General features: G+C 37.6%; 1 protein-coding gene across 36 annotated transcripts in view; it reads right to left on the reverse strand.

Annotated features, from left to right (window-relative positions):
• Nucleotides 1-16166, reverse strand: part of KCNMA1 (potassium calcium-activated channel subfamily M alpha 1) — a 527339-nt gene that overhangs the window by 65187 nt on the left and 445986 nt on the right. For 31 of the 36 annotated variants that reach the window (XM_030030358.2, XM_030030356.2, XM_030030369.2 and 28 more), the window contains one exon: nucleotides 8208-8301. In XM_030030358.2, the coding sequence (XP_029886218.1) occupies nucleotides 8208-8301 (94 nt within the window). Of the gene's footprint in view, nucleotides 1-8207; nucleotides 8302-12189; nucleotides 12871-16166 lie in introns of those variants that run through there. The other 5 variants (XM_041127120.1, XM_030030361.2, XM_030030360.2 and 2 more) reach the window with 3 other exon arrangements.

Genomic DNA, 16166 nt, shown 5'->3' on the forward strand with positions numbered 1-16166 from the left:
AAATCTGCCTAAGGGGTTTGGACACCCTCTTCCCATTAAAATTTATATTACACAAAGCATTACAGTTGTTGCCCTTACAGCCAAATCATGGACTGAATGTTCCTAGAGCCTCTCTGCCCCCCTCACCCTTGAAGATGGCCCTGTCAAGTCATGCTTGAGTCATATTGGCAGGTTACTGTGGAAATGCTTGCATTCATGCTGCAGCTGTTATGTTCTCCAGGGCTGTAAAGTCATTTGCTTGAAAAATGCAAATTATAGGAAGACCACCATGCCATAGTGTTTGTTTTAATTGAGATGTTTGCTTTTATGGCTTGCAATGACCAAAGCATTTGGTCATTCCAGCTAGGAGAAGACAGGCATGTGTAGCATGCATGGGAGAAAAGGAGCAAAAGTTAAATTTCCCTCATCCATAACCCCAGTTTAAAAATAGCTTCTCTGGTTCTTATGGCAGATATTACATACGCATGACTTAAAATGAAGAGCAAAATACCATCTTTTCAAGGTTTTGAAGAGCACATAATGCCACTTATGATCAATTAAACTTGAAAACGATGCTAAATGCCATGCTACAGCTACAGCGCCAAAAAGCCTGCCTGGAAGACAACAGCCTAAAGCAAAACCATAAACCCCACTTCCAGCAAACCTATTGTGAGGAAGTCAACATTACATTTTAAAGAGCATTGCTTTCCTAGCACACATTTATAACTCCTGCAAACTGATTTACTTGGAGTTTTTGAATCTGGAACTTCTGAGTAATGACTGGGGATGGACAGAACTGAAAAGACCATTCAGGGCCAAATGGCTGCCTCATTAAATGACTATTGTTTAGCATACCCTTGTATGCTGTCACTTTTGTCTTAACCCTCTTGCTATCACTCATATGCAATTGAGCATTGGAGCAACTTACCCTCATTGATCTGCAGCGGAACTGCTCTGTATGTTGAGCACTGGGAACAAGAATACTGTATGACCAGTACGGACCCTGGTGTCATTTGAAAATAAACTGTAATCTGTTAGTCTTTGCACATGAGTAAAATAATGTCTTGGCTACTTTTTATTCTGCCCTCCAATAAAATTCTCCTTATATAAAATCAATGGCAAAACACCCCCGGGAACAACACAGCTCCTCTTTAACCTGTGTTTGTTAAAGTCTGCAATTATGCCTTTCTCAGGTAGATTTTGCCCACAAAAAGATGTTTAGCAGTCTCCTGCTCAAGATTCAGGGTCCTGAAAGTCACCTTGTGTGTGGTCCAGGAATTCTGAGCTTTCCTACCTAACTTTGTATGTGGATGTGTGTTTGCGAGTGTATGCACGCACATACTTCATTTTAGGAGGAAGGAGTATGTTTGCTGAAGGTAGGATAGGAATTGAAGACACACTAGAGAACGTCTCATGCCTTTGAAATTTCTCCTACAACTACCCTAACAAATTGTGGCAATTAACATGCTGTTAGTGTTAGACGTATGCAGCCTGTGCAGGTGCTAATAATTGAAAAAGCATTTAGAGCTTTTACACCCTGGCTGAATATTTCATGATGTGCTGCATGTTTCACTATTTACTCAGTGGGCCTCTGTCACTTCAATCTTCTCTGACTGCTTTGACTGGCGCTATAAAGCTCAACCAAGATAGAGTGACGGCTTGTCACAGGCAAACTCCACTGACTCCAGCAGCTCACTGGGACTAGCTGTGAAGGTTGTCACGACATTCTGATGGAATTCAGCAAATGTTTTGTGACTAATACACCCAACATTTGTCGGCTACCATTAGCCATTCCTGTGACCCTCTGCAGTCTGTGTGGATGGCATTAAGTTGTAATGAGAATTTGTCGCCTATGTGTGTTACGCTAATGACACTCTCTTACTGATCTTTCCTTTCACAGGTTAATCAGCAATGAAATTTGTAAGGATTCGGTGCCCAGATGCACCGGGCTTTAGAGAAGAAAACCCAGTGTGACAAGAGAAAGAAAACCTGCAGTCCACTGTTAAGTACTTTTATTGTCGTATTCAGAAGCTACCCTAGTGTTGGCCACAATCTCACACTGTCTGACTTCTTCCCTAAATCTACAAAGAAGAATACAGCTCACACTGTGGTTGGTTCCTAGTGCCCTGTGCTAGTTTATGGGCTGAATTACAGTGCTAACAATACTAACAATTCTCTTTCCTTCCCTCTTGCTCTGCCCAGATGTCACTGAAGTTTTTTTTATCCTCAGAAGCCTTACTGAAGAGTTCACGTTCATTTATCGAGACTACTAAGGACACTGATATAGAGCTGTTTACTGTAAGAATCTTGTTCATGAAAGTATCTTGATACCTCAGGACATGCTTAGAATATACTTCTGAAGTATGAATCCTATCACACAGAAAAGTAACAAAATAGTTAATGTTTAGACTTTTACATGAGCAATTTAATGAGGGGGAGTCAAGGCACACAGCCAGTGTTTCTTCTGGTTTTAATATTTTCCATTTATATCTACTTAAGCTGCAGAACTAGCAATCTTTGAAGGGTAGGAGAATGTACCTGAAAAAATAATTTTTCATTTGTAAAAAAATAAACCCACAGTTAAGTGGCATCATAAAATGTAGGAGTGTTTTTTGCCACTTAAATGAAGCGTATAGCCTTTATACCTTATGATAAAAGCTACCACTTTCACAAGTCAAAGTTTATAAGAATACACTATTTTCTTTAAACATGGTTTAAAGCTAAAGAGTTTTTTCTTTCCACTGCCTTGATCTGAGTGGATCTTCTGTCACCCTGAACTTTATAAAAAAGCCTGTAGGTTTTTTCTTCTGGAAAATTCTCCTCTTTCTGACACTGCCCTCTGATCTCAAAAACACTTGTGTAAGATTTCACAGTATTCTCAAAAACCCCCCTGTTACTGTTCTTATTCCCATGGTTTATAACACAACTACCAACGGTAGCAACAGTCAGAGAGCTAACATATACTACCCCCTATCATGCCAACCATTTCCTTCTATAACCTTGTTAAAAACAGGTCTAAGACAACATAGTGATTACTGAGCTACTCCTGTTGCTTGTGTTGGTTGTAGTCAACTTGTAGAACAGAATCAGGAAGTGAAATGTGCTATTAAATACCTGCTGTGTTGCAGCTCAGTTATCGTTGCATATTAGCATTGCATAAAGTTAGCCTTGTAAATCCTTAACAAAGGACATAAATTTTAGAGTACATGAAATCTCCAACGCTGAGGGAGATATAAATATAAACCACTATTATGGTTGATCAGTGAGCTTTCACCTCTTCAAAACTTCCTTTCATGCCTGGTTTAGTGGAGTCATGGAAAATGATCAGATTGAACTTATTTTACCAGTTTTTGCTTGAGAAATGTTCCCCTCTAGACCTCCCATCACTTCTTTTCATTCCTATGAGAAAGCTCACAGTTTCAGCTCAAGGAAGGGCAGCACTACAATGGCAGGGGCAATACAAATTCATCCTGAGTGGCACTAGCAGAGGTGTGTGTACATTTGAGTGTATGTAGCTGGGTGGGCAGATGAGGAGACAAATGTGCACAGCCATTGTTCATATACTTAGAACATTATATCCAACTTCGGCAAAAAAGACAGGAGGTTTCCCCCTCAACTTCAGATAAATAATCTCATTACATTTCTGGAAATGTATGCCAAAACCCTCACTTTTTTCTATGTCACTTAGCTGGGTCTTGACAGTCTCTGAGCAAGTTTTATAGTTTGGTTGGGAATTATTTTAGATCCTTGACCAAGAAAAAACCTCAGGCTTACGAAATTCTCCTTGGCAACACACTGAAAACCCAGTGTCCTCTGATGCCTCTGATTCTTATGTGATCAGGGACACTAATGATAATGACCCTTTGCTGAGTATGCTACTTGTCTAGAGGCCTATGTCAACTACACCACTACATTCAGAGTGGACAGGGACAAACTATTTGTTTGCTCTTCAGGCCCCTTGGGCCCTGTCATATGCTATTTGTTCTTGCATTAAGAGGTAGTTTGACTCAGCTGGGCTGACATTTCCTTCAAGTCAGTGTATTCCACTCATGCAGTAGCAGCTACCAAAGCATTAAGTGTGGACTTGAGCCCCAGCAACAATCCTTTTAAGTGGCTTTTTTGATTCATATTCAGGGCTTTTCACATTTCTACTGGTCATTCTGGAATCCAAAATGACACTTTTTTTTTAAAAACTAGCTTTGCTATTTGATATTCAGGCGACATAGCCTTCTCATATTTAATGTGACTCTTCATCAACAACATGCATCAAAACCTCTGACTGTGAGATGATGAACAGGTGACTTGATATCACTGCATGACACCAGAGGCATCAAATGGTTCTACTTCTCTGTCATGAAGGAGACCTGATATGTGATTACACTGCTACTCACAGCTTTCCTTCTTTTTCCTTCCACTTCCTATTTAAACTTTACTTTTTATGGTAATAGGATCTCCCTGTTCACATCTCCAGAGGAGAAGAATCCATTTTTTCCTGTTGGAGTTTAAGTTATTCTTCAATAATACCTGTGTTCTTGTGGGTTTAATGGGACAGACTTTTGCTGATGTAAAACAGATAGAAATAACCATGGCAATGCAGAGTATTTTTCTAGTTAATTTGCATTTGTAGCTATAGTTGGAATTTGAAGGATTTGTTTCTGATTGACTAGATTCTTCCAGTATTGTATCAGTGTGATTCTGCCCATGTTGTTTGATGTGATGCAGGATTCAGTTAGAACAGTGACTTTCTAAACATGAATCTAGACCATTCATGATGTATACAAAGAACATTTGTATACCTACCATCTATTTATTTCAATTAGTAATTTACTGGCATTTAAAGACAATAACATCAAAAAGATGACATTGAAAGGATGTCATCAATCTATCTATCTGGATCATATTTGGTAATACAGCTTTCTACTTAGGTGTGAGTAAATCTCAAAAATTCCCACTTTCAGACCAGGTCTAAATAAGCACCTGTCAGACCTCTTGTCATGATGTCCCAGAGAATCCCTACAATACAGCTTCTGTCCTCTGTTCTACTGCAGTGATAGCAGAAGTCATAAAGTTTTACCTCATGGCATAATACCCTCTCCCCTGATGTGCCCCAGCCACTGTGGAAACCTAAAATCTACATAGTGTTTTCAACATTATCTTAACTGTAGGGCTGCTCAGAAAGTGATTCTAAAGTGACAACTCTGATTACAATTTAAAAATGAACTTTTCACATATTCCTCCTTCACACGCTCCAGACTTCTTGTCCTCCAGCCCCCCTCTAGATCCAGGACCGTGGCTGAGGAAAAGTCTGCAAAGTAGCCAGCTGTTTCTGTGGGAGGGACAGGGGTGAAGCTGGCTTTGAAAAGGAGCTTTTAAAGTAAATTTAGGAAAAATATTGCAAAGATAAGTATCAGCTACAGACATGACAGTGCTTTAGCTGATTTACCTCTTGTGTACTTTTAGCTGACATACACTAAAGATTTCCGGGCAGGAAAGCAAGTACCTGTCACGTTAGGTAATTTACGAGGATACAAAATAGCAGATAATACAGCCCACCTTTGTTTATCGGAAAGGAGAAAAGCGTTTGGCCATTACACACAAAGCTTAACAGAGTTCTCTTCTGATTCGATCCACTTTGTCTTATTTAGCACCTTGAACCAAAGTTAAGTCAGTGCAGATAAAGGGTAAGACAAAGAGACGGTTGGGTCTGGGGAGAGGCTGAGGGTGCCAACACAGGGCTGGTGAATAAATTTAGCAGCAAGGGAGAAGAGGAAGAAAACAATGTCTGGATCTGGAAGCCTGGCAAGTTCTCCACTCGCTGCTCGACCTGTGTTTAGCAATTCTGATGTGCTACTGAGCAGACAGCTCAGGCTCAGGACGACTACTCTCCCTCAGTCCCTCTTCAGCAGGCAATGAAAGCAGGCTCTACTTTGAAAATCTTCCCCCATCATGCAAACTGACACAGGCATGCTTTTCAAAAACCCACAGCCAATCTGTTGATCATTACTTATTTACAAAGGCCTTCGGGCAGAAAGTCCTGTAAAAACCATACTTGATACGGTATACACTAGCTTTTTCTGCTTGTGGAAAAAAGTACCCCTAAGGCTACCTCAAACCATCACTTTCTATTGCACATAAAATGTACCGTGTAACACTAAAGTATTTAATATATATGGTATAATATATCTACAGGAAAGGCATTTGTGTAGAAGTATGTTACCCTGTATTTGGTAATTTGATGTTTTGCTGAAGGCTATGACTTGAAAAAGCCTGCACCTAGTACAGAGGACCTGTCATCTCAGTACCCAAGAGCCAATAGAATAAAGAAGTACCCTTAAGCAGCAAAACTTTGACACAGCTTTGAAGCATATGAAAACAGTATAACTCCCCAGAATTATTATTACTCAAGATCAAAGAAATGAGGCATACTTTACATAGCAAACAGGGACAGTGTGCTCAGCTCCAAACGTTTCAGCTCCTTCTCTCTCTCTCTCCCTCTCTTTCTTTTTATTTCTACTTCCCCAAAAGTAGGATTTGGTGTAGGGGGGGAATCTCCCACCTGTTTAAAACTTTAAGTGGTTAAAACTATTAGCACCAGATAAGAAGACTGTCCAAAGGTAAGTAGATTGAAAATGATGCTAGCATGACAACTGGCACCATAAAAATGAGAAGCTTGCCAGTATGTTCATTTTATTCTTCCTCATAAACTGTAAACAAGCATGTAAATCAGTGTCATATGGGCAACGCTGAGCTAACAGGAAGGCAGAGAACTTTTAATGATACATTTAACAGAAATAGATGGTCAATAGGAAAAAAAGCCACAGCTGGGTGCATTTTCCTCTGTGAATCAATCTCACTTTTGGTTCTGTAGTCTAAACAGAGATGAAGACGACTTGTAGATGTTACGTCCTTGAATATGCCCTATATTGCAGTAACAATAAACAAATATGGATGCTTCTGTAACTGGCCAAAGAAAATTCCAGTCTACTGACTGAAGTACAAGGGAGGAATATTACCTAGCTGTATCCAGAATCCTTAAAGAAACAAAATCATTGCCAACAATAAAAGTCATGAGTGATTTTATAGATGGAAAGAACTATATATTCATCTTAATTTTTTTCACTTAACCTCTGTGAATGCAGAGCAGTTACAGTTATACATACATCCAAACCCCAAACTGCACAAATGTGTCTGTTTATATATGCAAATAAGTTTACATTTTTCTGTGTGCATATATATATGCTGTGGAAAATCTCTGCTATGGTATTTAGTTCTGGATACAATTATGGACTGAGGTTCTAGCCTGGCTACTTTAGATATGCAAAACCAGAGCAGGAACAGCCTCCTTGTAGAAAACTCCAAGTCTACTATCTGATCCTGTTCTGACTGACTAGAGCAGGCAAAAGGTGAAGCACAGTGAGACAGAATGTAAATGCCATATTATTTGAATAGATTCCAATTTCTTGTTGCAGTTCCCATTTTAACGAATCTCTTAGAGGTAATTTGTCCTAAGGAAGGAAACTACATAGTTATACAAAGGCATACTGGTGTAAAATAATGTACACATAGCAACAGGGGAAAAATATCACTAACAAGATGATGTTTTCATCACTCACTTTTAGAGTATATACTACCCTCTTAAAAATCCCTGTATTTCATAATTGATGTGCTTTTAGCCTGAGTAAAACTGCATTAGTTTTGAACTTTGCTTTGGCAAGTACATAGATTATTAGACTTTTTTATCAGTCTAAATCAATTAACAGAAATTTGATTTCAATCGACAGGATAAAAGGAAGGTAATATTCAGGTTCATTTTTGATTGTGATGATACATCTCACATATGGCCTTAAGTACAGAAAACAGTACTCAGAGGGAATCCAACAAAAAGAGAATTGCCTGAGGCAAACTAACCACATGAGTTCCCCTGATTGGTTAGTGCTATCATTAGTGCCACTGCTGTTTAAGAACTACACACGGACAGGACAGGGTGACAGCTAAGACTTTAAAGCCTATGTATTTTTCAAACAGCTTTTCAAACTGTTTTTCATGACAGAATTTTTTTCAGCTCTATCATTAACTGCTGACAAGCTGACAGAATAAATACTTCAGCCTTTCAGAAACCATCTAAGAATCTTTTTTTTTCCACCCCCTCCCCTATTTTTGATGTGGGGGGAGGAGAAGAGGAAGGAAGGAAGAAAGGAGATGAAGATATGAGTTTCTTACAGTCTTACCTCATCAGTTTGGGCGAGGAGTTGGGTGAATTTCGCATGCCTCCGTTTCGCTGCTTTTTTTTGGGTGATAGTGTCGACGGCTGCTCATCTTCAACTGGAAATATAAGGAACTCATGAGATTAAGTACCGCTCTAAGTGCAATATGAAATACAAGTGAAGTAGCAAAGAACACACACTCTATGTCCATTCACGCACTGATACTTCATTGCTAACATAGGCCCAACAGTAATAAAAATCAAATACATGTTAGTCAAAGAGATTGGTTTGAAGGAGAAGCAGGGAAGAATACCAGGATTTTGAACACAGGCGTTCAAATTGGTTTCATACTTCAAAAACAAAGCGGGGGGGAACCACATTCGGGTTATTCTTAAGAGTTATTTTCAGTTAATCTGCGCTACAGAAAAGTAGAATTAGTGCTCTGCTATATTCCCAGAAAGATAAAGTACTATTTGCAATACCAACATAACAGCTGCCAGCCTGCTTTTGCTAATGAACTAGACACCAGTTGGTTCTTGCTCCTCACATGCCAAACAACAGAGTCTTCATGAAGAGATGTAAAATATTCAATGCCTTGATGTTCAATGATTCAGTTAGTCGAGAACGTGAACGCAGCCTGCCATTGTGCACAGATCTTCAGCACAAGTCAGACCTCATCGCTCTACCCTTCTCACAAAAGGGAGTTTTAACAGGAGTGAACAGAATGAGGTTGAATGGAAGTGGGGAGACAATACCTGTATAAACAGAGGATGCATGTGTTATGCAATCTTTTAATGAGGATGAGTTGCATTTTCAATGACAGATCAATTTCCAGATGTAAAATCACCTACGGTTTTGCCAATCATAAACTACTCTTGGATAACCTATGTCACAATACATATTTCTTAAACAAGTGCAGCTTCCTATTAACTCGTCTATAAGAATTAACCGTCATCTTTACTGTTTTGAGATTGTTATTGCACTTGATAATCTGTGCATAACATACATGTGCTCTCAAAGGAAATTATCTTATGCCTACTTTCTCAAATTCACACTAATGCTGAATCATTCTAATATAAAGAAGGAAAAATACACTTTTTTTTTCCATCTTATTGTTAACTGAAAAATGCACTAGAAGATAATATAACTGATGCCTAGAAAGCTGTTACTTTAAAGCTAAAAGGAAAGAGATTAGTAGTAGTAGTAGCTATATTAAAAGAGCTTAATACACATTAGCAGTGCACAAGCAGGGGCTGGGAAAAAAATTCTATTTGCAACAAGCTACATAGGAACAACAACAAAACCTGGATATATGTCACCTGCCCTCGACTTATCTGGGAAGAAATTAAGCAATATCCTTCTGCTATAACTCTCTCCTGACACTATTTTATTATAGACTGCATTCTAGCCTGTCATGTCTGTCTGTTTGCCCAAGTCTGCTACAGAACTTCATTTTGCCTTGGTCAAGACCGAAGGACTGAGCCCTGAAAAGACAGATGTGCTGTCTTTTTAAATGACCTGGCATCACCTAACACATCAAGAGAATCAAAACAAAAGAAAGCATTGTAGAAGACCCCCCCCCTCCAAAAAAAAGCTAACCCCAAAATAAATGCTCCAAAGATCAGAGAAATTACTGTCTAATAATGATTTATTTTACAAGCTTAGCTTTCTTCTTGGGCAGCATCCCCAAAGACAAAGCCATTTCCTTCTCATTTGACTTTTTTTTTTTCCCCCAAGTCAGAGTCCTATAGTGGAAATGCTTATTGATGATTAGTCAAGTACCAGTCTTTGTTTGGCTGAGAGATAAATAAGCCCATAGAAAATTCTCAAAAATATACAAATTGAAATTTCCTTTCTGTGACAGTTTGTTCGGATTAAACTAGATCACTTCGGTATTTAGCTATTTGTAACATGAAGTGAATATGCACAGAATTATTTTGTTAGTAATATCTTTCTATTTCTGATTATAACAAAATGCAAGTATGTGTGCATTTCAGAACACCCTCTGCAAATCACTCTCTTGGAAATGGCCTAGTCTTGTTTTAAACTTTTCTATCAAAAAGTTATTCACATGCTGTTCCACACAGACAATAGGTTGCTTTCAAGATATACACTGTGTTCTCTTCTTCTTTACAGGATATAAATATTCAGTTCCAATCTGATGATTCCACTAATTAAAAGATCAAAGGAACAAGAACCACGCAAAATGTTCCTTCCAGAAACCAGCTACAACTAATATGTTTTGCTCTCCTGGTAGTAAAAATTCTAAATTTCACTTAATTTAATCTGCTACCATGGGGTTACAGAATGTTTGTGAAGAGATTCAGTTTTGCACCATAAGTAAAGCATATTGTTATACAATTTAAACAGTTTAAGGAAGATATATAGCCATCAGGACCATGTGCAAAATCTTACATTAACACAAGTCAATTGTAGATCATATTATAGCCAGAAATATTTCTACAAACAACAGAAAACACTATTAAAAAAAGAGTACTTTTCCAAGTTTTCAAGCTAGCTAACAAGACTCCCATCTGATCCTTTCAAATACTGAAAGTTAGTACAATAGGGATCTTTTCTAGTATATGGTCCAACATTTGTGTTCTCCAGTGCTACCAGGTGATACTACCCTGCTGTCCAATTAAAAAACAAAGTCTTACTAGTAGTCATCCAGAATAACCATTTCTAGAAGTAGATTTCTAGCAATCTGCACTTACTTTTGGTTCTGCACCTACAATAAATAAGCTCCCTCTTGATACGTGCTTGTCATATTCAAGTTATGTTACTGTCACCAATTGCCTGGGAAGCCCAAGGTTCATGTGGCTCACTAGTTAATACCTGTTAGCGGAGCCTTCTGAGGGATCTCAATTTGTTGCTAAAGCAATGCCTTGCTTAAGCAAGGAAGCCATTTATTCTCATTGCAGCAATGAAAGGTGATCTATCTTAATCACATCACATCCAAACAAGATTTTGTTTTTCAATGAATTCTGTGTGCAGAGTTTACAGGGCATCTGCAGTTTAGAAACACAGCTCCATAAGAACGGGGGAAGGGAATCCATGAAGCTGAAATATGTGAATGGTATATAACGGACACCATTACCTATGGCTTCGTTCCCAAAAGTGTTGCAATGATAACTCACAAGTGGCTTCTTAGTTGAAAGTAGGACATAAAACATATTTAATTATTGACCTTCAGATACTCTTATCAATTTCCTGCATATTTAAAGAAACAGACCTAGCAAAATTTTTAGTAAAGCCATAAAATATCATTTTAGTTTCATGGTTCCTGTGTCTGCATTAATTTAAAAGGGAGCCTTAAATTTGCTTGTTCTTATGAAAGACAACCCTATTTGAATAATGGGCTGTGATATATGACAGCTCAACTCTGATGATGTATGTTTGACTTAGTGCTTTTGTTAATGAGTCCCCATTTTTAGTATTTTTGATGTCTTTATGCTACAGGACTTGTATTAAAATACAGTCATATTATATTATGCAGACTTTCTTTACCAGCTTTCATGAAAATTGCAAGTAAGTTCAAGAATTGGACACAGAATTTTATAGCACATCCCTAAGTATAACACTTAATGTACTGTTGTAACAACCCAGTGCTCACTTGTCTAATAGGCAGAGAATCTAACAGTTTTACAGTTCAGGAAGACTCAGTGCTAGAAAAATGTCAGGCGAGTCTAATGAGGCTTCAGATGCTCCAGTTTATGCTGGAGTTTAATTTAAAGTTACACTGATGTTTTAACATGTTTGCTTATTCTTGAGTAAAGAGAATTCATTATTTCAATGACATAACCTCCAGACAATGTTCCATGAATTGATTTAAGATGTGCTGGTAATTTTAACAGCCTTAATGTGGAGCTGAACATCTGTAACAACATATTACTTGACTTTTATCCTCATCTCATTTTTTAAGCAAAATAAAGGGAATGTCATTCAGAAACAGTGGACAAGTTCATAACTTTTTTCTTTGTTATTTTGTTACTGTTTTTTAAATAAATCTGTCTCCTTTACTGGCTCTCCCAGGTCACTAGCAGAACAGTTTACAGACACTGGTTTTTAGACCCCAGAAAGAGCTGGAATTTGAAATAACATCTATGTTACTGAACATCACACGGACTGGAATACCTGGTAAACTCATTCAGCCTAGCACGTAAATGCTTCAGAGCAAAAAAACCATATGAAAGGTAAAGCACAAACCACCCAGAAACATTAGTTGACTAGCTATCTTGATTAACTTATTAATCACCACATCTGGAGAAACCCACATCTGTAAGCACTTAACAGAGAATTAGTAATGTCATAGTCACATTGAAAACAGACTGCAAAACCATGCACAAACCAATCTATATTGCCTTATGCATCCAACTATGGGGCTACCTACGGAGATCTTGGTTCAACCCAGGCTTTTGGGATTGGTAGCGGTATTTTACAGGCAAGCTGAGTGCCCTTTGCAATCTACAGTACGTAGATTTTCCTTGTTCAACAGAACTCAATATGTTAAGATGCAGCAGCGAGGGGTTGTTGGGTAGGAAGAGGCTCCCTTTACGGTTATTAACAAGTGGAACAGGTTCCGGGATTCCTTCAGTGGACTTGGCACCAACCAATGCCTTAGCAGTTGCATTCTTGAATTGATATGAACATTTGGGGTAACTTGGTCTAGCTGCATTCTTTACTTCTAAATAATAAGAAAAAATTTAAATTAATGTCTTTGTATTAAAAATTATTTCAAACCACAGGCTCATGAATCAATTTTGATATTAAGTGGAATTACAGACTTTAAAGCTTAAAGTATCAGTTTCTACAGCTGAAATAAATGTTTATACCTGCAGCTTTCTTAAGTTTTTTTTCTAAAAATGGCTTGTTATAAAAGAATACTTATAAAAGGATTATTCCACAATATTATCATCTTTAAGCAATAATCCCATCCTAGGGTAAGTGTGTCTGAGGCAACACTTATTTCCCACATGTTGATAAAGGTTTTGAGATTTACTAGCTGTGGACGATATTTATTCCTTCGAATCTACTGAAAATGACAGGGGAGGTAGAGCACTCTGCTGCTATTAAAATAAATAAGGACTCATAGAAAAAAAGTAAGGTCAACACTTCAAAATTGTGCAAGCATACTTATGGAATTAAAGTCATGTTTAGGAACCTACATGAAAGTTGTTGGGTATTCAGAAGTGCTGAATACTGTAAATTTCAGGAGGTCACACATAGCACCTCTGAAAAGAAAGCTAATAAATTTAATTTCCTAAATATGGATTTAGCTTGAAACTGATTCTTAGTCTTCCATTTCTAATATATCAAAGCTAATTAAACAAAAACCCCATATTAATACCTCTAATAAATGCCATCCTCTGTAAAAGACAATAAAAAAATGTTTTTCTGGTAAAAATATGCAGTAATGATCTTCTCCTAATGCTTGTTTCATTCTGAATGAGTATATTACAGAGAAGAAGGTACATTACCGAGCCACTAAGATCTTATATTCTGTTATGGATTATGAGGTGAGGAGGTTAGGTAGGGAGTAGTTTATGGACTGATAATCTTGCAGCATTATTTCCATATGTTTCAATTGCCTTAAAGTTTCCACGGAGAACTTTGACTAGACAGTAGCTCCAAATTATTTGAGGAGTTCAGCATGTTTTTTGGCATCTTTGTCTAGTTTACCATCAGCTAGAAACACTGTCTAGTAACAGGAAAGATACATAAATAGCATTCACATGTTTGCCATTTGTGTTCAAGCTCAAAATCTGTCTCTCTCACAAAAAAAAGGTGATTACATGTGAATTACAAGTCATTTGAATGTAGTATTTAACAAGGTTCAACTATTTGGTGACAAAGTACCCTTTCACATTCAAAGATCTCTGAATTGATGGCTTGCTACTACTCTGACTGAGGTGGATAGAAACATCAGTGAGAATAGAACTAGTCTAACTCACAACGTTATTCTGCTCTTTGCTAATAGTAGTAACATTTAAAGTATAATGATAATAATGCATACTCACGAGAGTTCACATAGATTTTAAATCATTGGATAGCATATATCTTTGATTAGCAAAACTGTCACAAAAAATTCTGTGTATCACATTGGATACACTACTTGAAAATTATCAATCTTACCTCGGAGTTACTGGGGTTTTGTCAAATCTTGTACTTCTATCTTTGATATTCCTCCAGTGAAACAATTTTAAGATGAAAAAATACATTTGCAGAGACCTATCTCCCTACACAAGTCACTGATCAAGCATGTATTTGAACACTTTGAAATGCATCAATTTGGTTCTATTTTTAAACTACAGACAGTAATATTGGAAAGAATCTTTACAAATCTACATTCCTGCATCAAAATATCTTCACATGCAATGGAAGAAGACCAAAATCTATTAATAATGCTTATCCACCCTCCAATCAAGTTGTTTAAGAAACATCATAATCTTTCTACAGTCATTTCTGGAGTTCAATAAGTGATGGTTTCAGATACCAGACCTGATTATTAAGCACTAAACTTCCATAACAGTGTATGCCTTATGGCACATTCCATGCAGACATAAGCAAGCTTTCCCAAGATTTTGTGCTTGCTGTGGCACAGCATGAGCCAGAACTAAAATACCTTGTCTTTCGGTACAGCTTAATAGCTTGAGCTTGGCATCATATTTAATAGCATCACATGATCTTGTTCAGCATGAAGGCAGACTGAGCTGCTTAATACACATCCTACTTCCCCTTATTTCCAACAGTGTGGATAGCTACTACCACTGAAGAGCAAAACATTAAACAATGGGGATAAGAGTTGCCATTTTTTTGTCAAATTACTCCAGATTTAAAAGTTCTAACCACCAGTTTCATCCCATGACCTCTAACCTCCTGCCTCTAACATGAGCTCAGCTGCTTCAGATGAAAGTGTAAGAAGCCCTACAGTGGGTGACTATGAAATACCTCGTTCATAGGACAAGTTTCTTTCTGACTCCAACAGGGTCATGTCTTTTTACTCAATCTTGAAAACTGAGGATTACAGTATTACAGTATAGTATCTGAATAACCTATCTTTGGTAGAGATAATTATCTCTTTTTCCATTCCTCTAATACAATTATATATTTTTTACCCTAGAAGAGTAAAGTGGGTTATTTTTAGTCTAAATAGCCTGTCAAGTTGTACATGCACACTGTGCCACAAACACAAGCATGTCAGGATACACATGGAACTACATGTGCAAGCACAGAGGTGCAATTTTGAACACAGGATATTGCTGTGCTTTCAGATTAAGCAGTATTATACAACTAGGTGAGAAATACAGGCCAACACCGTCACTTCTGCAGATACATACTATAATGTGCAGAACCTAAAACACTTACGTTTTTTATAGCATCCTGTTGTTCAGCAAAGGCAGTTTCTTTTTATTAATAATTTCTTAAAAATCTGTTTGGGCACTTGCACCACTATGTGGGCTGATTTCCACAGAAAACATATTTGGGAAACAAAGATTGCTGTTAATTATATGGAACTAAATACATCCTTACATACTGTCACTGTCTCACTAGGTTTGGCAACCAAACGGTCTGGATTGGGGTAATTTGTTGTACCACTGTGCAATGTTAAACCACAACCTCCAAATCCACAAGGGTTCGCTTCCAAGTATGTGATGAGTTTAGCACCAGCAAGTCTACTAAAAGAGGACTATTTTCTAGTCATAGTTAGATCAGTTTCTCTTTATCTATTATGACATATGCCTTTATTTTCAATGCAAACGGTCACAGGGCGAGTGTGCTGCCTGCATTCTGCCAAACTTCATTAGAACGATTCAGGACACTTGTCATGTATCCATAAGGCATTATTATTGTTAACTAAGAATAGAGACACTTACTGGTCATTTTGAGAGCAAATTTTGAATAGCTTTTTGAGACTGGCAAACAATAAGGAAGTGGATGAGAGTACAGCAAGAGTAAGAAATTCCATGCTTTCTGTAGTAT

This window comes from Aquila chrysaetos, chromosome 11, assembly GCF_900496995.4.
Source record: "Aquila chrysaetos chrysaetos chromosome 11, bAquChr1.4, whole genome shotgun sequence".
Lineage (NCBI taxonomy): Eukaryota > Metazoa > Chordata > Aves > Accipitriformes > Accipitridae > Aquila > Aquila chrysaetos.